The 27,431-nt window shown below is 40.8% G+C and overlaps 1 protein-coding gene across 1 annotated transcript; it reads right to left on the reverse strand.

Moving 5' to 3' along the window:
- On the reverse strand, window positions 1-26,922 carry eif3ea (eukaryotic translation initiation factor 3, subunit E, a). Its single transcript, XM_041941758.1, has 13 exons — window positions 26,812-26,922; window positions 25,573-25,690; window positions 25,261-25,378; window positions 23,136-23,178; window positions 22,025-22,129; window positions 16,142-16,267; window positions 15,657-15,781; window positions 11,578-11,704; window positions 10,860-10,961; window positions 7,442-7,551; window positions 1,958-2,060; window positions 1,339-1,473; window positions 1-168 (listed from the first exon to the last, which is right to left on the reverse strand). Exons 1-13 carry the CDS (start codon window positions 26,899-26,901, stop codon window positions 133-135), a joined length of 1,338 nt encoding a protein of 445 aa, XP_041797692.1. The 5' UTR covers window positions 26,902-26,922; the 3' UTR covers window positions 1-132.
- Between the last annotated feature and the right edge of the window lie 509 nt (window positions 26,923-27,431).

Consider the following 27,431-nt stretch of genomic DNA (forward strand, 5'->3'; position numbering starts at 1 on the left):
TGGTTTTGTTGGTCACTTTTATTGAATTGGTGATGACTTGAACCAAGTGCAAAGCAGTACTGTGCTCCTTGAGAGACAAGTGTGGAAAAAAAGTAACACAATGAGTGGGATGGGTCCATCTTCACTGTGTGGCTAAAATCCTGATTCCTGACCTGCCCAGTTTGGCGTCTGGAAGAAAAGCGTGAAGAAAATGGAAAATTAGATCATTTGTAGATCACCGGGCCTCGTAAAAACAATTTTTTTGTTGTTGATTGTGGGAATTGTGAAAAAGTAACATACATGTGCAAGCAGTTAAGTGCTGACGTTTTCCTTGTTGGGTGTGTGTAATGTGTGTGTTCTGTTGGTAAGCGTTGGGTGGCTGTGAGGGTTGACAGGGACCCTCAGCAGCCGGTCCAGATGGCAAGCAGTAAATGTTCTCTATATGTAAGTGATTTGTAGCCTTGAGGACAGCAGGATGTAATGGTGCTCTGCGAGTTGTTTGCAGCCTCTTTTGTCAAATTACAAAAACTCCTTAATGAGAGAGAGGGGGTTTGTGTTTTTACAGGACAGGGTTACTGCTGCACTCTGCTGCACACATTCAAACAATAGGGAGGAGGGTAACTGAGCACATCAAAAGATAGCCACTCAATAGACACACAGTTAAAAAGTGAACATTTAACATGTCTGTTTTAACTCTGTGGCCTTGGTGCTGTCAGACATCGGGCGAGGTAACCAACCCATCAATCTGCTTTGACACATGTGCATGTCCTCAAGGAGTGGAGAGTTGTGTGAAGCAATAGCTCACAGCTCCAGCTCACTATGTGCGTGATTATGACATTGTGTGTACTTGTAGTACTTGAACAGACTACATACCACGAAAAACGCACAAGGTCAACATCAAAAACACACTTAAATGGGATGACTGGACCCTGAGCCAGACATCTGCAACAGGTCCTAAGTGCAGGGAAGTCCAGGCTTTGAGTAATGTTCACCAAAAGCCAGTGTGAGGGTCCACCTTATTTACGTTGCTGAGCTGAGTCAGTGCTCAGGCATCATTTTATGGTTGTTTGGAATCTACCTTGTCATTAGGCCTTTGAAGAGCAATGGAAGGATGAAAGCTCTGTTAAACTTGCTCTTACTGGCTTATTTCGTGTAAAGAGGGCTTTTGTTGATGGTTGTTCATCAACATTCTTTAGCCTTGTTGTTCTGAGCTGATCATTTGAGACGCTTTGAACTGCCCTGAGTTCACGTTGACCTTCTAGCAATCTGATCGGCTAAGGGTGGGATGGCTGCCTTCAGCGACGTGCTGGGAGTGGTGGTTTGTGTGCATTTTGTACGTACAGTATGTGTGTTACTCACCTCGGTCTTGGTGCTCTGGGCCTGCTTTTTCTCAATGTTCATGGCCAACATTTGGCTGCGGAACGAGAGACTCTTGGTCTTCTCAATCACCTGCTGGTAAGGTGATATGGCGTTGTTCCCCATAACCACATGGCCCTAGAAATACAGACACAGATGGACTACAGATTAACAATAACAACCAATAAGCCAATCACATATGGTCCTGCAGACGCCTCATCCTACAAACACCAAGGAACGGCTGCTCAGGTCCCATTCACCTTTCCTGTAGACACATCTAGATAATTCTATGTCATTCTGGAGGACTGGGCTGTGATTTGCTGATTACAGAGAACTGTTGTGATGTGTGTGCCAAAACATGCAGGTTCAACATGGAGCCTCACGAAGCCGACCTTACAAGGGTGAGATATTATGGGTACAATGTCCTTGCAGTATATCCTTCAATTATAAAATCAGGCCATAAATAATGCCTCTGTATCCCTCTCAAGTCACACAGAAGGAACATCTAAAAGGGTTACATGACTGTCACTACGACCCCGATTGGCAGAGGGCTGTTTAAAAAGCTTTGATTAATTAGGTAAGTACTGAGCTGACTGATTGAGGAAGAAGACAGACGTCTCACCAGTTTGGAGTCAATCTTTGCATCCAGCCTGGCATTGCGGATGAGGTTGACGATCCATCTCTCAGCTTCCTCGGGCGACATGTTCAGTTTGTCTGCCAGCATGCTGTTGAGGAAACAGAAAGACATGTTGCATTAACCGGGGTATAAGACAACACAAAGTGTGGAACGTGTGTCTCAGTGCTGGGCAGATCGTCCTGAAAATGAAGAGAATAGCCAAGGATGCTAAGGAAGCTGTAGCACTACTGCTATGGGACGATTCTTACCATATGTGAGGACCCCTATAATTAATGAAAGACCAGCATTGCCATTTTTAGCATTGCCATTGCAGCCATTTTATCATGCAGCCATTAGTATTAAGCTCAAAATAAGACACAGCATAGTCTCGTTCAAATTATAAAAATTGCATGTACATTAAAAAAACAGATGTCATGAGATAAACAAACTAAATCTGAAATCACTGCTCTTGGTATCACTAGAGTACCACTGTCTTTACCAAAAATGTGGCTAAGGTGCACATGGCTTCTCTGCAGTTGGTTGGTTCCTCTGTAAGATTAGTCCTTTGCAAGCATCGACATAAATTAAACTTCACGCATACATGAAATATGCAATGGCACCAAATAACATTGTTAGCACTACACTACATAATGATGGATGTTGCACAATAGAAGGCAAATCACTGTTTTCATCTGAGGGCATTACGGAATGGCAAACATATTGTATTAGGGCAAAAGGTACACAACAAGAAACACACCCAAAAAACACTTGTAATAGCCCTCTACTAATGGGAGCTTGATTTACAGACTTGTACGAATAACTCAATTAGAAGTGCTGGAACTACCCCATGTTGTGAGCCTCTGTGGTTACTTATCCTTTCATTTCTTTGTACCTCTGTCCAAGACACACTCTCTCTCCACCTGGCTGCTAAGGCTTGTCATGACACACAGGTCCAAACAGTGACTGTCGCTCAAAATGAAAGCCATGTTGGAGGCCAGCCTGCTCTTTGATACAGCTAGACATGGATGTGTCACAGTGGAGGGAGGGGAGGTATGAGGGTGGCTGGCATTCTTTGATCCAAAGCTTTCCCCAGTGCAGCTGGCTTCCCTTGTGGCTTTCAAAATAACTCGACCCCCCTTGATACCCCCATCTAGACCCCCCCTTCCCCCCACATTTCCTGTCCCCTTCCTTCTGTCTGACCCCCACCACCCTCCGCGCCTACCACATTTCATATAAGGGCCCCGATAAATATCCTCAACCCCTCAGTGCACTGCCCACAATTACTACAGCGACCCTACCTCTCATCTCGAAAGCACGCCCTCCCACCCCTAAAAAACCTTACGAACACACTACTGTATGAAATACTGTAAGTACGAATTTGTCATTGTGTATAGCCTGTGTGTGTTTGTACAAAATATTGGGTGTCATAAAGCCTTTATAAAAAACAATTTACTCCACTAATTATCACTTCCTGATCCATTAATCACATTTTGAGAGATTCCTTCAGTTAGTAAGCTAGGATCTGCCCAGACCACACCACTTCTCATGCCATGGCTCTGCAAACACAGATACCACCAACACCACTATTACTGATTTCAACTGTCGCTCTCAGAGTCTGACTTATTTAAGACATTCTTTTGGTGGAAAGTAATCTTATTTGGGAATTGTGATAATGTCTGTCTTACCTCAAGGTTCAAAAAGAAAAAGAAAAAAAGACTACCACTTTCTAACCCATGAATGTTGGTCAAATGGTGGCAAAACCACATAAAGAAGGGAAGTGGAATGATGTCAGTGTCTGGATGGGTATTAAAAGCGTAAACAACAAATAACAGCATTACCTCAGCATAATGAGCAAAATGGGGTTTGGTCTCCAAGTGACAGTGCACATCTCTCAACACTTTCACCACACCGCAGTGAAGTGATGGAGGAGGTGGATGACGAGACAGAAAAGCACCAGTTGTGAGTTGTGTATCTCAGCAGCCCAGAGGAGGGGAAAGGGAATACAGAGAGACTGATCAACCCATCACTCACCCCAACAGACTACTAACACAGCTCTGCTGGACAGCTGATTACACTTCAGGTCATCAAAACCTGGAGAAAAATGATGCTTGACAATGAAATTGCTCATATGGATCATTCTTGGGAACCTAACAAGTTTGGAAAAGTGTCAGCTGTCTAATCACTCAACTTCAGGTTGTGATGGTTAACACATGTTGGCAATCACAGACCGACACTATTAACATCAACGATTGTAGTTTGCAGGTCTACATGTAGCTAATGTAGAGCAAATGGCATGGTAACGAACAGTTGTAGCTCATATTTATAGCTTAATCAATAAAAGATTTGATTGACTTGGTGGTATTCCGATGAATAATGTAATATCTAATACAATCAAAAACTACTCAATCAAAAACGACTATTAAGTCGAATTAATGCCCATCTGACACAGTCAACAAATACTGGCTACTATAAGCTTCACAAAGCATACACATAACATATAGTAGCAGGGCAATAACACATAAAGGGTATAGTAACACAGAAATACGCTTCACTTATTTATCCTACAATCAAGTAATTTAGGCAAATTTGAATGAAATTTGTTATTGATTCCCATTTTACCTGTGTGATTAAGTGATTGCTGCGCAGGGGTACTGGGTGTTTGGTTTGGCAATTCAGTAAAGTGGGGGCACATGTCAGTCAAGTCCAGGTCAGATATGATGATCAAAACAAACACGATCTGGTTTCCTCACCAGGGAGTTAAACTAACCCCTAACCCTCTAAACGTAATCTATGCAGCATAACACAGGAACACAGAGTGCCCCAAAAGGCCCAGGGTGTTGGCCTGTACCAGCCAAACTCCTCTAATCTAATTTATAAAAGAAGGTCTGGCAATGTTTTCCTCCCAGGAAGGACATTTGTATATCACAGGAGGTTTACTTTATCTCATTGTCTCTCAGAGGTGTACAGCAGCTACCACTACTTAAATCTCAGAGTGAAAATAAGAAAAAAGGGAAGGGAAAGAAGAGAAAAGGAGGGAGATGTGAAAGGAGGCAGGGAATGGGTGAGATTTAAACAACCTACACTATTGACATCCTTTGGCCCTAAAGCCAAGCAGACAGCCTCCATGACTGGTTTTATTTTACACAATCATGATCCTGTTCCTTGGGGGAGCAGGGATCACTTTCATTTCGACCCCTTACTCGCTCCGGCTCCTGAGCTTTCGACTTCAGGCTAGGGGACTCCTTTGGGTCTCAATACCAACCTCACACTTGAAGAGAGGGGTCAGGCAACGGGGTCTAACTCTGTTAGAGCAGAAAAGAGGATGGGAGGGATCCTTCTCAAAAATAGCCCGCTTCTTAACATGGCTGGTCTAAAATGAATGCATTGTTAAACACTAACATATGATAGCATTTGGGAGACTCCAAGCCATTTGGAGCAACTTCACTTTCGGCTTGGGGTAAAATAGATTTTTCGGGGAAACCGAAATGATCGTGTGGTCTTTTTAATGACTCAATTGTGAGGTGGAAAGATCTTCAGTGTTACATCCAAATACACAAGATTCTCCTTCCAACTACCAGTGAGCTGTTGTGTGTTGTGTACAAATACATTCTCATGATGAGGGGAAAAGAACTGCCCAAATGATCATGTGTCTAGTGCACTTACTCAAAATGTCAAAGGACAAGTGTGCATTTGAGGTCAAAGCAGGGTCTCGCCACTGAAAATCATGGGAGAACTAAGGAAATAAACCCTGTAAATCAAACAAGGAAAACAAAGCTAAATTGAAAACACACACACGGGACACTGAAAAGTCTAGACAAAAGGATGTGTGTGTATGCAATTACGAGTGCAGGCTGAATCACATTTTCACTGCCTACAGTGCATTTTACATAAGCATTTATTGCGTAAAATAACTCAATTACGCCAACTTCTGGTCTACTTTTGTGTCCCAAGCTGTGGGCAAAAGGCGAGCTAAATATCTGTGAAACCATCATGGCCAACAGCTGTAAAAATGTCCTCATTAAAAGCAGCCATCAAATTCATTTGAGTCCACGCTTGGGTGCAGAGGGCTTCTGGGTAGAGGACTAATGACTTGGAATTTGGGTGTCTTTCAAAAATAGACATGTTCTGTCCATCGTCATAACACCACCAAAAATAAACACGGAAATCCCTGAAACTGGCCCTGATTTGTGTTCCTGCTTTAGAGGCGTCAACAAACTGAGAGCCCAAAACACAGAAAAAAGGTGAAAAGTAGAAAAATCACCGTTCCACTTCCTCTTTCAGTGTTACCACTAACCTTTGTGGTCTTTAACAAGTAAATGGATCCAATAGCAGTAAGTCTGCCAAAAAAGAACTAGGACTCCTAATCAATTCCAGACAATCTGCAACTGGAGATTTCGACAGGGCCTGATCATGTTCCACGGTTCAACCTTGACTACAGACCTCCACGGCTCTATATAACAGTCAATGCAATCATTTTCATGTCAACAGAAGTAATTCATTCCCTCTTTCCATTGGGCATCATGTGTTTGTGGACCATATTTGAAATGCAGACCTTCCTTCAAACCTACAGCATTCATGATATGCCTGAGGGGCAATATACTATGAATAAAGCTTTCTTAAAGCAGTGGAAAATTTGTACTATAAATTAATGAGGAACAGAATAAACAAAAGAGTATATGCCTTTTCTAATATCAGAGATTATGTACAGCAGTAAGCACAAATTCACCATTACAAAGATGAGGATTAATGACTGAGAAGGGTGAATGCTCTGTCTTTATCTTTGTCACTCTCTAAAAATTATATAAAGAGGCAGCCAAATCCCATAATCTCTCTTAATTGCAGACAATTACTATAATCTTTTATTTTCTCTCCACTAATGCTCACTATAATTAGCATTAACTAAATTTCTTGGTTTTGGGGAGGCATCCAAGGTCAATTTTATTTTAATGCAACTAAACTGAATTTTGAACTAGGAGTCAATAGAGTCCTACAAAACCCTCTGACCTCCATTCAGACAAAAAAAATAAAGGCTGAAAGATTCCTGCATGTTACAGCAGCTGGGAACGTCCCAAGCCGTCTAAACCCTGACCTCTTCCTGAGAGAAAACCGTACATGAATTGGCCTTGGACAGGTGGTCTTAAAAGTTTAGTGACTATACCAACCTGTGGAGAACTGGAAGCAGTTAAACCTCACAATACTTAATCCTCAAGATGTGTGGGGTCAGCATGGCTGTATGTTGAAGGGGCAATAAACACTTGTCTGCAAGGAAAATTCCACTAATCATTAAGCCCAGGTTTGTACTTCCTGTTCAGTGACTGCTTACAAAGTCTAGTGACAGCAAACAGGACTTCCTGGTAGTCTTAAGAGATGTCTGCGTGAATTCTGCTGCGCAACCTGATCAGGATTTAAAAGAAACTGTAGTGCCCCCAATGAGAAGTCAAACTTGCAAATGGTAGTTTTGCTTTATTTGGATTGCACTGAGTGACCAACCTGATGCTGATGCACTGGTGAATTCTGCAGAAGGTCTCAAAGATGAAGAGGCGGGCGTTCTCGATAAAGTCCTCCAGGCAAGCAACCAGGAAGAAGTCATTCACAAGAACCTATAAGACAGAAAACATGTTACATTAGAGTAGTGTAAATATTTTACAAAGAGTTATTTGTGTCGACCTCAAAGTTTCTCTTACAAGAGTTCAAGGTGAAAGAGTTCAATATGCACAAAAGTCAGAGCTTTACTTAGACTCGTTAGGACAATCACGTTGGGACTTTCAGACTGAGCACAGGGGAGTCATGAGTGTAGCATTACAAGTTTCAATCGGTCTACTTCTAGGAATTCATGTCTTATTCAATTAGGGGAAAAAAACCTATTCACTGAAACTAAATTCACCTCCATTTTTGATATATAGTCAGAGTAAACAGGGAGGGGAGGATCGCAGTGGCTACATTTACATTACCAAAAGGCTTTTTTGGAAAAAGTTTTAAAGGATGAAAGTCCCTGTATAAGGTATAAGTAATCCCAGGCCCTGCAAGGTGCTTCAACTCAACCACAAATCTTCAAATTCTACCAACACCACATGAGGCAATACAGCAAGAACAGAGCCAACCACAGAGATGACCACATTGTCTGTAACTTATCACCAGTCATCTGGTCTGGTGGTTCAGTGTCAACTTCAGTGTTGAGGATGGCCAAATTTCACGGCTACAGTCATCCAACAGCTGTAGTATCGCCAGTCCAAATAAACTCGCAGATGAGAGCAAGTCTTTTCAGCCGTCCATATGCAGTATCACTGTGTCTTGTTATAGTAAGAAATACAACTTTGCTTGTGCTCTTTGATACTACTGCATATGGCCAATTCATCTCCTGTAAATGTTCATGACCCACAGGTACCACTGTGCGAAATGCTCCCATTTCTCAGTACGTGCTGCATTCCAACTCTCCACTGAATGCTATTTCACATCACAGACCTCCATCTTCAAAAGTTCTCCCAAGACTTACCAGCTCTTTGTTTGCTTAAGCTTAGAAAGCTGCTATCTGCCCAGAGTTCTGCCTGAATAAACCCCAACTACATGGCGCTATCAGGCAACGCACGTTTCAGCTATGACAACACTTATCTAAGGCTGATAAACTTTGAACAGTTAAGTGCCCTAATTACTGTCATCTGGGATTCAAACCACAAAGCTTAAACAAATTTTGAAAGGGCTCGAAGAGCCCCTTTATGCACAATCTGAGGGCCTGACTATAGGTAGACCTATACTTTTCATTCTTTGACATGCAACCATCTAACATCTGACAGTGATTCCAGATTTGGGTGGGGTGGGAAAGAAACAAAAAAAACTGTATAGCCTGAACAGGACAATTTAAACCAAGCTAAACACCCCATTTGAGAGCACTTGGCTCAAACTATTATACAGGGTACAGAAGACAGGAGAGCTGAAAACAATACCCATATCTGGCCATTACAACAAATAGATGGGTGCCACTTCTCAACGGCTTGAAATTGATGTATTACAAATGCTCATCAAGACAAGAGCCCATCCCAATGGAGTATCCGTTTACCTCAATCACTGCACAGTCTGTGAAACATCCCTTTACCTCTGAAATAATGTGCTTTTTAAAGGCTTGCGTGTGAATTTCTGCAGTGGAAAAAACTGCATTACTGACTTCAAACAAGACCATTTTGGGAAAATGTTTGCAGACCATCACAGGTAATGCATTAAAGGTGCCGTTAAACATTTTTGAAACCACCCACCTTGCTAGACCTGCTTTTGAACTGAATGAGGTCAATAGAGGGCTTTTGTGCCTACTGGACATGCTCTGATAAGACTGACAGGTAGTGTTAAGAGCACCTGGAATAACTTGGGTTCTGACCTGAGAAGTAGTTGGGATTGAGAGTCTGTTTTAACCACAGAAGAGTCTCTGTAAACAGAACCCCATGAGGCGAGGTCAAGACCAACCCAGAGATTTCCTAAAAAAGTGCGCGCAAGTGTTTAACAAGGTCGATGATTGAGGGTGTGTCATGTCTTAGCTGAAATACGATACAGCTCTAATATTGTTGATAGTACATTTCATCATTTGGAGATGGCCCCTGGAGGCATTTGCCCAGGAAAAATCTCATTTTCTTCTGAAACATGCTTTGGATTGTTTGTGGCCATGCAGAGATTTTTTTGAGGGTTTAAATGCTTTAAACCATTTGGTAAATAGTGACTTGGGAAGCTGAATATTCTTTGTATTAGCTTAAAAATAGGTTAAAATGAAACGGAACCGTCAGTAAACTGCTGACGTGATTTATAAACATTTACTCCTGGGAAAGAGCCATTTGATCAGGCCAGATGTTTTTCATTTTGAAAGTTTATTGTTGAGAGGCAAAAGATGAAAAAGGGGGCAAATAACCCCAAGTTTTGCAGTTTTGCCTTTTATTCCTCTGCAGGTCAGCAGTCATCTGGGAAAACCAAATTGTGGTGGCAGCATTGAAGATCAAAAGATTTATACATACACAAAAACAAAAAAAACCTGAGGAATTTCTAGAAGATAACAAAAGAATTAGTGTACTGGCCAACAACAGTGAACCATTTTAAATAAAGCTGACCCTAAATGCAAAATGAAGACCTTCAAATTGTCTAATGGTTTTTGACACACCCCACTTTCTTAATTGAAAACCTGCAAAACCTTTACTTTAAAACTGTATCAGAGAGATATTACAAGATCACAGGAATTTTGGTCGAGACATAATGATCAAATAAATCTGACACAAGTTTGTCAAGCTTTTTTCCACAGATCTGTAAATATCATCTCATTTAAGGTCAGTTTAACTTCTCGAAACACATCAGTGTTCACTGTGTGTTCAGTTTTGTGGTCAACATACAAAGAGGAATTTTATGGTATACTACCCATATTCTATTGTCACATCAAGGACTACAGATACATTAAAACATTACAAACCAAAATTGAAATAAATGCTCTAAATGGTGGTGCTGTGACAGATGTCCCCCTCAAAACGAGTGTCTGCACGCCTCTGAGGAGACTTGCTTATAAAGCTTTTACTGTTAACTACTAGCCTGATGGGTCAATTACAGGCCACAGTAAAATCTGACAGAAGCCTGAGTCATGCAGTGTCTAAGAGGACCTCTATATTTGACAGTATGATACAAGGCACAGACTATCACTGTGCTGTCTGCACTGGCCCCATTCAGAGGGCCAGCAAAAGTAAACGCTGTGTGAACAGGCAGAAGGTCAGACAATGTCTACTACGATACAAGATGTGAAAGTTCAGGAGTCTGATCTGCAAATCAGAGGTCCTCACAAGACCTCTGTATTGTCACGGAGAGGCACAATAAGGACCAACTGCTTCTCAAAGCTTGGAAACAAAAGGTTTAAATGAATTTTGGTAAGGTTAATGAAGTGGTTACTCACCGATTCACACTCCCTCAGTTTCTTCTGTGCACTGTCAAAGTCAAAGTTCACATACAGGCACTCCACAAACTCTGTGATTGGATCTTTGTAGGTGTAAGATTCCTGGAAAAATTGAAATGTACATGTGATTCTTGTTTTTTTGATCAAACAGAAATTGGTACTATATAGAATATATTTTCAGAAAAATATAAAATAAAAATAAGAAATCATAGTTTGGTTAAAGTTACTGACAGCAATGGCCATGAAATGATAATAATCACCTGCTCCACAATAGTTAAATAAACATGACAATTTACAAGGACTTGAGCGAAAACACATTCTGAACTCTGACGAGTTCCAAATCATGCTTAGAGACCCAACCTGACCTGAGGCTACAGAGCAGAGAGCACTGAGCACATGTTTTAGTGATTACTAACAACCCACCAAGACAGTGCTTAGATCTCTTGAAATAGCTACTTGTCAATGATGGAGAAGCCATCAGTGCACTACAGTCAGTCAATTTACCATTCATCAGAAGTACTGGGTTCACAGCTTTTCCAGCTTAGACCCAAACCCATATAAATTTCCTGCGCTTTAAAGAAAGTGTGAGCAATGCTATTGGGTTACATGATCAGTTACTCATCCTTCAAAGCCTGTATGGTCTATAAGCAATGACCTGATAACTGTGTGCACTTTGTAAACTCTTTGTAAAAACCAGAGAAATAATTAAGTCCAATACCTGCTGTATGACCTTTACCAAATCCTTCAGAACCTGCCGGCGCTTACGGACATCCTTGTTTGTAATGACCGCTGTGGTTAGGTAACGCAAGATGTGTGGGCACATGGTCTGAATAGCATTGAGGTATCTGAAATGAGGGAGGATGAAGGTAATCACTTATCAGAACAATCAAAGACATGATCTTAACAAGGACACACACTATAACATTTTGGCTGCCTATTGGGCTCCTGGCATTTAGGACAGAGAAAAAGCTTTTGGAGCTAAAACAGATAAATGTCCTAACAGGACCCTCACTTCTGGACACAGGTCCCAGCTTTAAGCCGTCTCTTTCATTAGTGTCCTATGAGTGGGCAGGAGGAAAAGGAAACCCTGGCAAGATATAGATCAGTGAGCAGGGACCTGCCCAGTAGCTGAAACCCAATCCATCAGGGACTGATGTTTCAACCACAGGTCAACTGGCTAAGGGCTGAACACAAGAGACAGGAGACTGTTACAGGCTGATCCTAATCCCACAATAACTATGGAGACTGTGCTCCGTTAAACTGTGCTTCCTTGTCAACATGGCAATCAATTAACATCATCAAAATTCCTTATTGGTTTCTCAATACCTGCCTTTGAACCTCACCCTCCACTCAACCTCCAATTGAGCAAATTAAATCTGAAGAGAGGAAGTGGAGTAGGCCCCTTCAGGTCTCCCATAGCCATGGCCAGAGGAACACATGGTGTTCAGAGAGAGTGCCGACAACAGCTTAATTAGCTGAAACAATTAAAGGGACAGGGGACCTGTGGCAGTAGTGATGTTGAGTCTAAAAACAGCAGTGGGCTGCTTGGCAAAGCCATCAGCAGCCTGCTTTTAGGGGAACTCTCCCTTTGTTCTTGCCTGACTCCCGTGGAAGACCGCAAAGCTCCGTGCTGTGTTCCTGATTAACTTACACCTACTCACTCTCCAGGGGGGGGCTCCAGTAGCAAGCAATCTTGCATGAGTCACTATATCATAGCTGGGGGGCATTCACCCTATCCTACTTAGGGGACTTTATCTTTTTCTTTTTTTCTTTTTTTTGAGTTTTGAGGCAACAATCGTTACAGCACTTGTTTGCTGAAGATGCTACTGAGGCAAGCAGCCAAGAAATCAAGTGTAAGTTCCAATTTCCACTGTTCAAAGGGGGGGCAACACAGAAGAGGGACATGGTAACAAGGTCCCATTTCACTTCTCGTCTGGACATGAAAATTATGTTGAACAACCAAACAAGTGCTTCGCGATATATTACTGCAGTCGTATTTGCCCAGTTTGCACCTGTAACATACTTGGTTACTGAGCACTGTTTCCCTTGAAGTCAGTGCAGTCTGTCAATAGTACACAAAGCTTTGGACCAACATCTGCTGACTGCAGGGGTAAGGGAGGTCATATGTGGAGCTGAAGGCCAGCCACTGGTCACCAACTTCAGCCAAAGGAAGTACTGGTCAAGAGATGGGAAACAAGAGCCAAGCCTCAGTGGGGAAAACATGAGGTTTCTACACTGTGAAACTGCAAAGCACACAAAACTACCTCAGTTTGTCCACACAGATGGTTGGGTGAGCTTTTCATTGGTAATTATTGGGCAGGCCTCCTTAATCATCCACAATAAAATTAAAAACTGAGTAAAATTCAGGGAACCAGACATTTGAGTGCACTGTGTTGTGGTCGCCCGTCATACTGTCTGTGGAGCCCAATCATCTGTATATTATACAAGCCTGCAATCAGAAGCGGGGGAGGGAGCAAAGACATCAAAATAGGTGGTGTGCAAATTTTAACACAGAGTATAAAGTTTCCGATCTGCAATACACATGGCCTCATTCTCGACTTGGAGAGTAAACAGACCACACGAAAACACACACTTCTGAAACCACTTTAAAAATACCAGCAGGGTTCATGAAGAAGCCCACCACCCAAAAATGCGCTATTAAAGCAAATGGCCTTCTCTAAATTAAGTTAATGCTATAAAACAACTGGCCTTTTTTCCAAATCCTCTTAGAATCAAGAATTACCTTGGAGCTACAATTCAATTTTCAACACAATATACTTTAATATGGACACATGGTACAAAATAAAGATCAAATTTCAAATTTAACAGCGTTTTCCCTTTTTGCAGTCAACAGCAGTGCAGCGCTATTTAAAAATCACCCCAAACACAATAGATTTGCCATATCTACTTTTAGCAGCCAGAGTCAGGGATGAGCAATGACCATACATTGAACACCCTCAAACATAACCACTATTTAGCAGTGTGTTAATGGTCACTGGTCATTTGAAAGCGCAGCTGGCAGCAATGACGGCTATGCTACCTACCTTTTCCAACCAAGTTCTGCGAAGATATAGAAACAATGCAGAAAAGCTCAAAGGTCAGCCACTCCTCTTTATCAAAGGGGGCCCCCTCTCTGTATTTAAAATATTAAATGCCATACTGTGCCAACATACAAACACAGAAAACAATGAGTCGGCCATAACATTACATCAATTTTCTGACAATAATCTCCACCAATTTCTCCAAGGATTACTTTTCCTGTCATTATTGTTGTATTGGGGGATATGGATCAAAAGTATAACGGCAGATGTAGATATCGAGCTTTTGTTTGCCCTAATCTGATTTTCTTATCGGCTTGCGAGGAACACGCTCATTCACAGAATATCAAACTTGTCTCATTCCCAAGCAGGCGACTGTTTGCTTCACATTCAAATTAATGTAGGCCTCGTGATTCACTTTCAGTGTGTGAACATTGACATAATTCTCAATAATGTCAAAATTTCCAACACTTTAATTAAACTTCCAACTGAAATTTAAATATATTTTAACTTGTGGATTTATTTTAGAGTGAAAATTCAAAAGTCATTTTTGGCCAATGTTGACAGACCATCATGGCACATATTTTTTTTAAACTTGATCACCGTGAACCTCTATACACTTACTTAGTCAAGTCATCTGAAATATTTTTCAATTTTCAGATGAGTTTGGTAAACTGGTTGGTAAGGAAAAGAAAGGCTGATGATGGTCATAATAAAGCTGAGGTTAGTTGGATAAAATTAACGAGGATGGAAGGCAGGTAATTTGTCTCCTGTATGTGAAATGTGAAAATGCCAAGCAGGATTTATTTAATTGCATTATTGTAGCTTGCTTAATCAAGTACTGTACTTCATGCATTCCATTATTAGACAGGATGACAGGTAGGACAGGTGAGATCACAAAGAATGGAAAGGGAGGTGAGAGGAGGATAGGAAAGAGAGGAAAGAGGAAGAGTATAACTTCAGGAGAGAGGAGAGAGGAGGAGAGACAATACCAACCACAGGACATAGGCTGTCTAGGTGGGTCTTGAAGCAGTCTATTAAACATAATTCAACATCTACAACTGTGTACAAATGTGTCTGAAGCCCTACGTGTTTCAGCATGTTTGATGACAAATATCTTCAAAATGAAACTCACACAGTTCAGCACTGATGCTGGAAAAAAATCCTACAGGAAACACTGTAACTACACACATACTGCACGATATACATTAGACACACACATAGACAAATGGTCATGCTACAGCAACGGAACCGGAGAAGTCTGCAACAACCATTATCAAAATATTCAAAGAGTGTGTATGAGTTGCTATACAGTCTCTCTGAAGTATAATACAGCAACTTTTGGTTGAATTTACCAAACATGAATTATGATGAAAAAAAAAAACTCCACTACAATGAAAAGGTGACACTTGTGAGAAAAAGGATGAACTTTGCTTTGAAATGCAATCCTGTCAGAGTGTCGCTGCCGCTGGGCTACACAAAGCAAGCGTTAAATTATTTTTTTCCATCACACACATAATCACACAAAATTCATAATGCATGCAAACCAATTTTCTCCGAATAAAATATACAGGTCAGAGTCAAAATTCAACCAAGCTTCAGAACTTTGTCTTTCCTGTTGCCCTTGTTTTTTGGAAATGGATCTTATCTTAACAACTACTTGGTATTCTCAAACGTTTTGCAATTTTCTGGGTGCAAAAACGGTGAGTTAAAACATGAAACTAAAATAAAATAATATAATATCATAAATGTTACTTACTGTGGCTGATACAGAAACAGCTCAATGATATTGTCTCTGCCCTTGGGGTGGTTGAAGAAGACAAAGAGAGACCAGTGGATGAGCCATGTCCTCTGCTGGAGAGACTGGAGAGGGGAGGTGACAGACTGGACAAGGCAAAGATGGAAATACAGGCAGGAAGGAGAAAGGAAGGAAGAGTAAAACAAGCACAGAAGAGAGAAAGACATTTTTAAAATATGTTTTGCCACAGTCATATATAAGCTGTCCTATTCTCCGGTATGGCACAAAAACAACCGTTCGAAGTGTTCTTGCTTCCTACATAACCATCAATCAAATACAGGCAAACACTTCATACTCAAATCCAAGTTCTTAAGTAGTCAGATGAGCGCATGTGGGTAAGGAATAAAATGCCAAAGCAGAGCTGTACTGAAAGCAAAATGTCAATATGAGAGTCTATGTAAGGGAATCTAAATGAGGTATCAAATTCTGAGAAGTGGGGCATTTACGCTGTTATCGATAGTCTCTCTCAGGCGGGTGAGGTCCTCCATGGCTGCCTCCCAGTTCTGCATCAGGATCTCAGAGGCCAGCTTGCCCCACAGCGAGTTCAGGGCATTCCTGTCTGTAGATGGGACCTTGGAAACAGACATGGTGCACTGTTAAAACCTGAAGTACACAACACTCCAACATACGAAACAACAGCTTTTCCACATTACTTGAGAGAGCAATTTTTTATTAAGAGTCTCCTTGTACAGGTTGACGGACAGTTCAGTAACATCTGCATCCGTACACAGTGAGACTGGGCTTGCCACTGCTTGCTTGGCTTCAGTGGCACTGTTGCACAATACAATCACTTTTCTTATTTATACTGGATAAATTGATTAAATTACGTCATCATAAGGGGATGAAGCTTGACAGAGAAAGAGAACTTGATCATGAAAGACTGTTTTGCTTTTAATAAAACCAAATTTTCTGCACTTCTAGATACCGCCACAACATTGCAGTTGACCATGCAGTTTGATACTTTCAGATTAGTACATTACGTGAAGGCATATTTCGAGCATGTGTGTCACTATGCTGTCTGAATTTGTTTGCTAAAAATAAAACATTTTGGTTGAGAGAGAGTCTACTTGGGTAGTGCTGAAGATAATTCTCAATCAGATCAATCTAATGGTGTATCAGCATGAGACAAAAGAATGGTCAAAAGAGTTACAGAGGAGGTTATCCACTCATCTTGGCTTTTATTCACTCATTACAGAGAGAGGAGATAGGGTCAGGATGGTAAAGTCCATCTTTGACAATGCCACACCATTGTCAGATCAGTCTTTATACAACCAACAAAAAAAATCTAAACCAAATATTTGTGTCTTCCTACATGCCACACCTGAAAAAGCCAAAATTGTGTCAATAATTCAATTAAATGAAAAATGAGCTCAGCGCAAATCTGAAAGAATAACAATCAATCTGATGGGTGGGACAGACACACCTAGCACAAGACTCTGTACCGATCCCAGAATAAATTCCTTATAGAGAATGTTTTAGGATCTACTGTATACATAAGTGTGACACTGTTACTGCATAATGCTGGTTGGTGAAATAATGATACAGTACGAGCTTTGATCAAAAAAACTACATCATCCATGCCCGAGGGCACATTCTGTTGCTTTATTTAGCTGATACAACACCATCACTAAAATCTATGAGCACAGACAGAGAGTTTGCAGAAAAAGAACAAACTTGAGTATAAATTAAATCAGCTTAGGTTTGTGCAAAGTTCCTCAGAAAATGTCATTCAGAAAGTATTAAAAGACAGGATACTCCGTAGGTACTGGCACTGATGGAAACATAGAAAACATTTGCTGCTCACAGCATCTCAAACTAGAAGATTTAGTTGCTTGTCTTTATTTCATATCAATGTCAACTGACTACCTTCGGGTTTTTGGACTATTTCTGAAAAAAATACAGTCTTAAGAAACCACTTTGGGATCTCGTACCATACAGATTTTCTTTATCTTACTGACCAAACAGTAACGTAAAAAAATATCAAATATATCCATTGATAATTAACATAACTAACTGAAGCTTTAGTGTCGAGCCTGAAGAAATATCCCAGGCTGATTGTCAGGCACTTAAACATGACATTAACTAACCTGCCAAATAACAGTATCTAATGTGTAAAATATTCAGTGGGAGTGTAATGCTACCAGTGAGATCTGCTTTGTTAACATCTTTTGCAAACTTTACTCCAATTCAGTCATGAAAATGGTAATTGCAATAACCTCGATCCATTGCCTTCAGTAACTCTGGACAACTCTGTCGCTATCACAAGGTAATTAGGCTGAAATATGAACTGATGCTAACAAGACACATCTTTCTGAGGATAATCACTGTCAAAAATGTTGCAGGCTACCGTTTCTGATTTCCAGAACAGACTAAAACAAACAAAAAAGAATCAGCTAATGAAACACAGGTTGAGAATGCCTCTGAACCTCAGCAAGGCAATCACTCAGGAGTGGACATTGGACTACACCCTAGGGCTCATGAGAAACAGTAGTTCACGATAACACCAAACACCAGACGCAGTGACATGAGTCAAGCAGGAAGTCGTGGTGGGTGTCTGCCGAGTGGCCAGAGAAACCTAGATGCTAACCACACACCCCCGCGGACCGTCGGACAGCCGCTGAAGCTGTGAGACACGACAGATGGACAAGTAGAGGAAACACTAAAAAAGAACAGATTTCCGCTAGAACCCCACAAATTGGTAAGATCCTTCAGAAATAAAGTTTACTTGGCAAAGACCAGCTACACTCTGATAATATTTCAGTGAACTACTATAATATGAAACAATGCCAGATAAGGGGAAAATATTTGGAAAATCTCTTGTAGTATTCCCCCAAAGGAGAACACAGTAAAATGGTGTGTGTGCCCATCCGGCCAGAGAGAACAGCAGAGTTTCTCTGATGACAGAGTACGATACAGGTCCATTATGATTTTTTTTTCAGTGCAAAAGTCACAAGAAAGATAAGTATTGTAACAGTGAGAAAAAAAACTGGCTACACTGCCCAAATAAAGGTCAGCATTTCATCTGTTGAAGTGTTTTGTTTGTTATTTTTTTCCCCTCTCTTGGAAGTCCCAGCCTGCTACGTTTGGCTGACCTCCAGGTCATTATGGCAGCTTTCTACACACACACACAGTCTGGCTTTCACTAGTGGCCACGCTAGAAAAGTTTCAATACCTGGGTTTTTCCAGCAGTTACCTTAAGTTTCCATTGGTTTGTGAAATGGGCACATTTTCGCTGACTGACCAGCAACAATAAATTTACTGTGCTGGGGATCTGTCGGGACACTCAATCTTTATTCTTAACATTCAATCCCTGCATTAAGTGATGATATGAATAAGTTGCTCTTTTCGGGCTAGGCCACACTGTAACAAGACCTGAGGCATGGATTTTGCAAGGCTGGCTTCCTTCGTTTAATTGACTGGGTTTCCCACGTTAAATGACTTTATGGAGCCTCACCTCTCCCATACAGGGGAGGGAGAGACAGAAGAGGGGCCTGTGAGGATGGGAGGTCCACAAAACACCATAAAGAGGGGAGGGGGAGAGGGGTATACACATTCCCACTAATGAAATCCATTTCTACCTTTTCCTTCTCTAAAAGCTTCTTGCATTGTCAAGAGTAAGCAACAGATATCAAGTTACAGAGCCTGATCTGGCTGGAACTTAAAATGAGGGGTCTAACAATTTGAGGGGTAAAAAGAAAAAAAAATGTGCTGGACCTCGAACAACATACCTCAATTAAAGCAATTTTGGTTTATTTAGACTGAGTTGCAAAGCCATAAACAACTGTTGTTGGAACAGTGGGACATATCCGTTGCTTTTGAAGACTTTTCTTAATGCATTTTTTTGGTATGGAGTGGAAGTGGAAATCTTGGGCGAATTACCCGTCATCTTGTCTAAGATGAAACTCTTCCCTCCACAGATTTGAGCAGATCAGTGAAAAACCCATCAAATGAAGTACCCAACTGCTTTGGGTTAAGAGGGCTGTTTGTAGCAAAGTGGGTTCATCATCGCTTGAGTCACTGCCAAGATTTTGAAGAGGGGACACTGCATGCATAGTGCATGACTAGCCAGAGCCACTGTCATCCAAAAGACAAGAGGCAACGCAGTGTAGTATCAAATGCCAATTAGACTAGGAACAAAAGATGGTCTTAATGTTTTTCACTCTAATGAATAGACAAAATGTTGATCTTATTCTTGCCCGTTCTTTTAGGGCTGTGTTTGGCATGAGTCCTTGCTTTACCGCAAAGTCAAATGCTGAACCAAAGACAAACAAAAGCAAGACGACAAGTGAGTGGCACTTGGAAACCACCGACTATGCAGACTGGTTCCTCTGGTCATTATAGGACATTCAGCTGAGTTGAACTTCCTCACACTTGATGCAAGATAACACCAAAGGAGTCAAAACAGAGCTAAATTCCCACTGGAAATGTGTGTTGTATTTCAAAAACCCAAGTCAACAGGGGGGTAGCTACAAAATTTTAGATTCCCTACATGTAATCTTGAAGACAGCTTCAGATTAGGTAACAATTGCATAACTGAGGATGGATTGGTTGCAGGTCTCATACACTTGACAACTTTTCCATCCAAATCTATCACAAATTTTAACCGAATTTCACAAAAATCTGCAAAAGAAAATGCAAATGAGTGCTTGTTTCCATCCACAACCTTTGAGTGTTTATTAGGAGTTGGTCTATCAAGAATAAGCAGTGGGTGGCACCAGTCCCCCTGTTGCAAAACCATCATACCATTGTAACCTTTTCTAAAGTGATAGAAAATGTGCATAAAATTACAGTGATAGTGTATCAAACGTCCTGGTATTTGATTTTCCTCCACAGCTCCTAGTCCCATGGATAGGAAAAAAAGGTAAATAAACTTTTCTATTAAAAAAAATGCAATGCTAAATAACAGACACCACAAAACCTCTGCTTCGTGGCTTATTGTTGGTGACGTTTGTGCTTTTGTGTTTCCTCCAACCCAATCCATCAACACCCACAGTGATTTGTTATTGGATATTATACAAGCTTTAAAACTGTTGCAGAGCTGACAATTTAAAATATCTGAGTTGCTAACCAAATCCTCATCATGTCACGTGACCTGCAGGGGCACACACAGCTTCAGAGGCGAATGAAAATGAGCCACAGAATGTAGTCAACAATAGATCCGCTCCTGCTAAAAACTTCTAGCATGAAGGCCCTTTAAATGTAATCAGTATGTTGCTTCTTGACGAATCCACAACTCCAGAAATGTCCACCTCCCTAAGGATACAGCTACCTGTACTAGTCTAACTCTTCTTTTGTAATCAGAGACTAGCCTAAGACTAGACTAACTAACTGCAGGTAAAGCTTAACAAAAATTTAAAATTCAAGGATCACTTGTTCAAGAATCTGAACAAAAACATTAGGTGGCGGCTTTCACAAAGTTAAAACAAAACTCTGCAGTGACTTAAACTTTTGGCTGAGACACTGACAGACTTTCAAGCTTGGAGAGAGCCTGTAGTCCTTGTAGTCAACCTGTACCTGGATCACTCTCTGTTGTTCACTCATTTCTGAGGGCAAAGGGAGAGAGGCCACAAATACCAGAACCCAGGCAACCAGCGTCTTTGTTTATAAAGGAAACGGGGTAACATCTGTTGGCATTATTCAATTTTTAAATATATTAAATTTTGAAAATTATTCAAACTCTTTATATTGCAGAAATTTGTCTTCTTCCTACAGCTCATCATTTTTAGAGATTTTCATAGAGAAAGAGCAGCATAGTGAAGATAGCATTTGATAAGTTCACGATAAGTACGCCCGCCATCATACATGCACAGCCTCTTGATGCTATATAAGAGACGCCTTGCATAACTTCAGCACACCATAACCTCAGAAGTCGTGACAAGGGACTCTCTGGCCACAGCACTCAAATCAATAAGCTGTCTACCGAGGCCTGCCCCGTGAGAAGACTACAGACAGATTATGCAGTCCGCCACTGATCACTTGGCCCAGTAAAAGATCCTACTCAAGTCTTAGAGCAGCAGTCTCCTCTTAATACAAAAGACGTGCAGGGAATTGAACAGGCAATGACGTAAGCTTTTCACATTCAATTACTTCTAAGTGTTCTTTTCCTCTCCTATGCAAGCATTGGCCTTTTGAGGAATTAAAGCAATCTGGCAAACATAATGTGATGTTCAATTTTAATATGTCAGAGAAATGCCTCCAGCCAGTATATAAATGAGGATAGTAAAATACTACAGACCTCTGTTGAGTGAGCGAAGGTGTACAGTTATCAGCTAGCATCACCATTAATGTTAACTGGTGTTGAATGTCAATGACAAGAGTTGAAAACTTACCAAGACACGGAAGAAGTAGAGATATTCTGCGGCACCAGAGTAGTTTCCACACTCATACTGGAACTTGGCATATCTATACAGCGTGTCCAAGTACTCCTGACGAAACTTCAAGAGAAATACGAGAGTACCAATATCAGCACTGGAGAAAATGTGAATCATGGACAAACAATTCTTGAAATCAAATAGCATGCTTGCTCTGTGATTTTATGCAGCTGTGGTGCCTAAGAAAATGCCAGTGTCATATCGCTTGGCATTTCATGGTTAAGGTGTAATTATAATAAATATTTTACTTCTAAAACATCAGGGCTACACCCAAATATATCTTAGATCATCGTAACTAAATAGAAAGGTGTAATTTTAATTTCAGATTTATCTGTAACAGTAACATACTTTTCCTGCTGTGGTGGCATACCACTGCTAAATGAATATAGAGTAAACACTGCTATATCATATCAGTGGTATTTTGCCATGAATGGCAAGAGAATATTTAACTTTTGTAAGGAATCTGCCAAGAAGTGGTCATGTGAACTAAATTAGAAACGCATATGTGTATATATAGGGCTATCATTTCAAGCCTACTTGTCTTCCTATATTTAACTGTCCTTCCTGCTGTCCAGTCTCTCAGAGCAGTGTGCACTGACGTCAGGCCATTCACTAAGATTCGGTACAACTGTGAAACGCAGTGGGTGCTCTGGGCCGCCCAAGCCTTTCCCATAGCATGCTGAGGGGCCCTGAGCCTGGTCTGTGTGGAGGTGCACTGAGGACAGCATGCAGGTCAGCGGGATTCCGGAGTGGGAGGGAACCGATGGAGGGGAGGGTAAGAAGCCAAACATCACGGTAAATATAGAACCTCCGGCATTCTTGCGGCTCTATCCACGAGTCCCGAGCTACTCCGTTTATTCTTAACAATTCACCACAGAATGTAAATGTCCGCAGAATTTGTGCAAGCCATACAAACCCCGAAAATGAGTTAAGGGTTTTGGGAAGTAATTCTGCATTTCCCTGCTCTGCCTGCCCCTCCCACTTCCCCCCTAAAACAACCATGGGTTCACACAAGAGCCATGGGAAATGCATTGAAGAAGTGAGATGTCAGCAGATCAGGTCAACTTACGTTATGTTTTTCTGCCAAATAGTCAAAGAGCATTCGTCCATCTCTGCAAAAGAAAACAAAAAAAAAAAAAACACAGTTCTTGTAGTTAGAGGTCATTTAACTTGAGTTGCTGTTTGGCTGAAATCCTGGTGTTTGGAGTCCCTTTCAGGTATATTTTTCCACTTCAGTTCTAAATCAAGAGCTGTGCATAAATGAAGACCATTTCACTTTTAAAACAGGGTGATGGGCTGTTTATTACATCTGGTTTGGCTACTACAGATCTATGCTAGCCATGTCTAACAAATTATGTCTGGTGAGAGAGTGCCGCTGAGTCTCTATGGCTTTGTCAAAATAAAGGAATGCACTGGCTCTTCTAAACTCGTTTTAAACTGTTGTATCCCAACTGCATTTTACAACTTTGCCTTCTTGGTATTTATGTGAACACCACATTGAAACGATGCGTGTTTCTCGGGTACAGTATGTTCAGTTCTATGTGAATGAATTTGTGTGCATTTGCTGGCACATGTGTAATGTGTCTTAAGTGAATCTCATTTAGGCTAAGGCAGGATTCTTCACTGCTTCAGAAGAGGTCGTCTCTGCTGATACTATATATTGGTTTCCTGTAGTGTGGAATGTCAGCCTGCTGTGCATTATGGGAACACAGATCCTCGTTATTTAACTGAGTCGCTAGCCATGCCATCCATGTCAGTACAAAAATGCTTCTTTTTTTTTTTTTACTTTTTAAAACATGTCAAACAGCACTGCAGATGTATACCTCTGCACGGACACAAAATGGGAAACAGAATACTATCCAAATAACGTCTGTCTTAACAGTAATACAAAATATCTTATATTATGCTTTGCACTTGTTATGAGGTTTAGATGAGAATCAGCTGCTGATGTCCAACAAGTGGCAACCGTTCATGTAAAGGTCTGCACAGCATTACTGCCATCTTCTGCACTGAAAAGTCAAGGAGCCATTGGCATCTTGACTGAAAAACCCAAAAGTGTTTTTCATTGCTTTAACAAGTTCAGACAAATGAGAAAATAAGTCATAGATCAGCCTAATGGTGGTCATAATCGACACAGTGTGTCTAATAATGACAACCTTTTTATAAATATGGTCCCAAAATGATTTACTAGGATATCTGGGTTTCAGTAGTTATCCAAATAAAGCCGAATAAAGCATAAAAGGCTATTAGCCAATTGTTCAATAAAAGTAGTAAGACCAGCAGGTTGTATTACCCCGTAAAATGCTTTGTGGATCTGCATGTATTAAAGTACAGGGCACTGGGGTTCAAATATCAAGCCATTTCTCATTTCCAGCACTGGATGATCCTCTAATCCAGAAATAATGTTAAAAACAAGCAAATGCATCAAGAATTATTCAGGCCATAACAGCGGAATAAAACTGTTGCATGTCCTTTGGCTTCAGTGCAAGTTCTTCATTGACCCCAGATGAGTTTCCTATTGTTTCAAAAAATCCAATGGTATGAAAAAAAATAGCATAACTTAAGACAAGACACATGATTCCTTATCCAAAAGGAAGATTTCCTCCTTACTCCATGCTGACAGCAAACTAACAATGACATAGACATGTGCTAAGACAATGTTGCTATTATCAGGCTTCAAATCTTATAACAGTTCCTACAAATCTGTTTCTTACATAAACAAATGTCTATAGCCCAACTAAAACAATATAATAAAACAGTACCAATTGGAAATAGATGAAAATGGAAAATGCTTTTGATTAACTGTACACACTCTCGCCAAGACACAAAAGACAGGATAAAAGACTAACTATGACCAAACTATTTTAATCACTGCAGACAACAAAACAGTCTTAATTAAGTTAACCACAGCATCTTGCATCTGTCCCTTTTTACTTTTTGTCTTTGCTGACTTCGCCCCTGAAAAGGCTGAGTACACTTTTCATTCAAAATCCCTTTGCAGTACTGCTGTGCAGTCTACTATTTCAAATAACATGTTTTACTAATCCTAGAATTATGGCAAGTAAGACGAGCAATAAATTTCACAACCTCAATGAGGAAAAACATGTATTGCTTAAAATCAGTTTTAGAGTAATAATAATAATAATAATAATAATAATAATAAACCACACTTGATTAAAAAATGTTGGTTTTACCTGGTGGACTGCATCTGTCTCGTTGTCTCCGGGTCCTCAAACATCTTCACAATGGGTTCCGTCTCTGACTGCAGCTGCTTTAGTTGGGCCACAACCTCAGTCCTCTTCTCTCTTAGAGCTGGCACAGGGAGGATAAAGAAAATCATTAGCTACATAACCGTACATAAACCAACATATACATGATCTGCACCCCGGCACTTAAAACAAAGTTTTGTAGCCATTACCCTTTGTAATTTCTATCATGCAAAGCATTGTGCAATTGCTTGAGAAATGGGGATGAGGAGTGTGTATACACCAGGCGTCAACACTTACTATGGGGAATTTCCTTTTCAGGAAACAGGCTTCTGTGCACATCCATGGCGAAGTCCACCATGTTTGTGTCACTGAGGAGGTCCAGTTTTCCATTAAGCAGCTCCTGCTCATTGTAGATCTAGGGAAAAGACCAATAAAAGAAAGCGGAGGTGAGGGGACATTTTCTGTAATATTTACCAAACAAGAGGTTGACTGACACTATGGTTCCAATTTATTAGTTGTGACAAGGCACAAACTTACTTACTGGATAATGAACTAAGCCCATTTTTGCCATTCATACCCACATGACCCCCCCTCGTGCTCATGGGAATAAACACGATATTTGTACTGAACAAGCCTCAATGGCATGCTGGCTTTTGTTCGTCAATGTAACAACGTTCAGCCTAACCTAGGCCAAAAATGATAGCTATTGTTAGCCAACTAATATTACATGTAACTGGAGACGGCTGGAAAGTTAATAACGCTCATCTTAGCTTCAAGTTAACCTACAAAGCTAATGCTACCTGGCATGTGTCTGCCGCTAAAAGATGTGTTACGTGTTGTGAACATTCTTCATAATCTCTTTCCAGCTGTTAACCTTAGTGGATAGTATTGCAAATGAAGCACGTTTGTTAGCTTCCAGCGGTTAGCATCGCCTGAGAGACCAGTTCTGACTGTTTTATTGACCATTATATCCCAACTGGGCGGCAAACACCGCTGACCCGCTGAATGCTAACTTGTTAGGGAGCACCGCCCAACAACTGTATATCACATACTACTCCGAGTGAGGAAAACGCGTACTCCTACTACTGCCTGAATGTGAAACAGCGTGTAGCTCGCTCGACCAGAGTAAAGTCATAATCACAATCAAAAGCAGAACTTCCGATACTTTGTTTTCAAATGTAAATCAACTGAAGTCTCCACGTTGTCATAATGTACCGCGTAATAATTCACATGACAAATTTCACTTATATTTAATTGCACATTTACTGCATAGATTAGATTACTTTCTTTAGTGCTAATCTCACAGACATTTATCCCTTTTTGTCAAAGGCGACATGGTTTTCCGCTTTTATTTTGAACGCAAGAACCTACATTTCCGGATGCACGCCGGTTAAAAGTATCTACTTTACATAACGGCAGAAAACGTGGACAATTGTATGTCGTACATGGCCTTTTTAAGTGTTCAAAAGCCATATATAGTTTCTTGAAATTGCGACAAAATGTACCGAAGTGTTTATGTGTTAGTATAGTCCGTACCTCTTTGACAGACAGGAACTCCAGAAGAGGAAAAACGAGATGACGGTCTAAAAAGTGGGCAATTTTGGTGGTGAGGTCGTATTCCGCCATCTTTGCTCCGGGGAAAGGAAGTGGAAGCCCGTTTCAGCTTTGTACACAGGGGCGGGCCAATCAGCGTCACTCTCAGCATCCCCTATGAGAAATCCATAGAATGGGGCTATAACGACTGTTTCCAAGTCTATGCTGTACATTGACTGCATGATGTAAATATGAACTAATTCTAACAGGGCGCTATTTTGACAGTTGGTATAGCTTTTGGAGCTGCTGCATGAGCTCTTGCATCACTGTTCCCCTTTCTCCTTTTAATTTATTTAGCTCTGATATGCTGAAATACTTACACAATTCAATTTTGATATTTTTTTGCTCAGTTATTCTTCATGGCAAATTCCATAGTTTCAAATCGCTTCCTTGTTCCAGTCATGCAGTGTGCAGGATTTGGTGACTTTATTAATTCCTTAATGATAAGAAAAAAATTGCATCTTTAATAGAATTGTCAGTTCAGGAGTGTAAAATGTGGGTAACATTGTCTTGTGAGGTCTATATACAGTGTATTATCTATTATACATATATACATGTTCCAA

Source organism: Chelmon rostratus, chromosome 8 (genome assembly GCF_017976325.1).
Source record: "Chelmon rostratus isolate fCheRos1 chromosome 8, fCheRos1.pri, whole genome shotgun sequence".
In the NCBI taxonomy this organism is placed as follows: domain Eukaryota; kingdom Metazoa; phylum Chordata; class Actinopteri; order Chaetodontiformes; family Chaetodontidae; genus Chelmon; species Chelmon rostratus.

Coding starts and splice junctions, on each gene's coding strand:
- eif3ea (XM_041941758.1), bottom strand. CDS start 26,901: ATGGCGGAATACGACCTCACCACCAAAATTGCCCACTTTTTAGACCGT. Junction 23,179..25,260: donor AGACAGATGCAGTCCACCAG/GTAAAACCAACA, acceptor TTTCTTTTGCAG/AGATGGACGAATGCTCTTTG. Junction 22,130..23,135: donor ATTTGGCAGAAAAACATAAC/GTAAGTTGACCT, acceptor TTTCTCTTGAAG/TTTCGTCAGGAGTACTTGGA.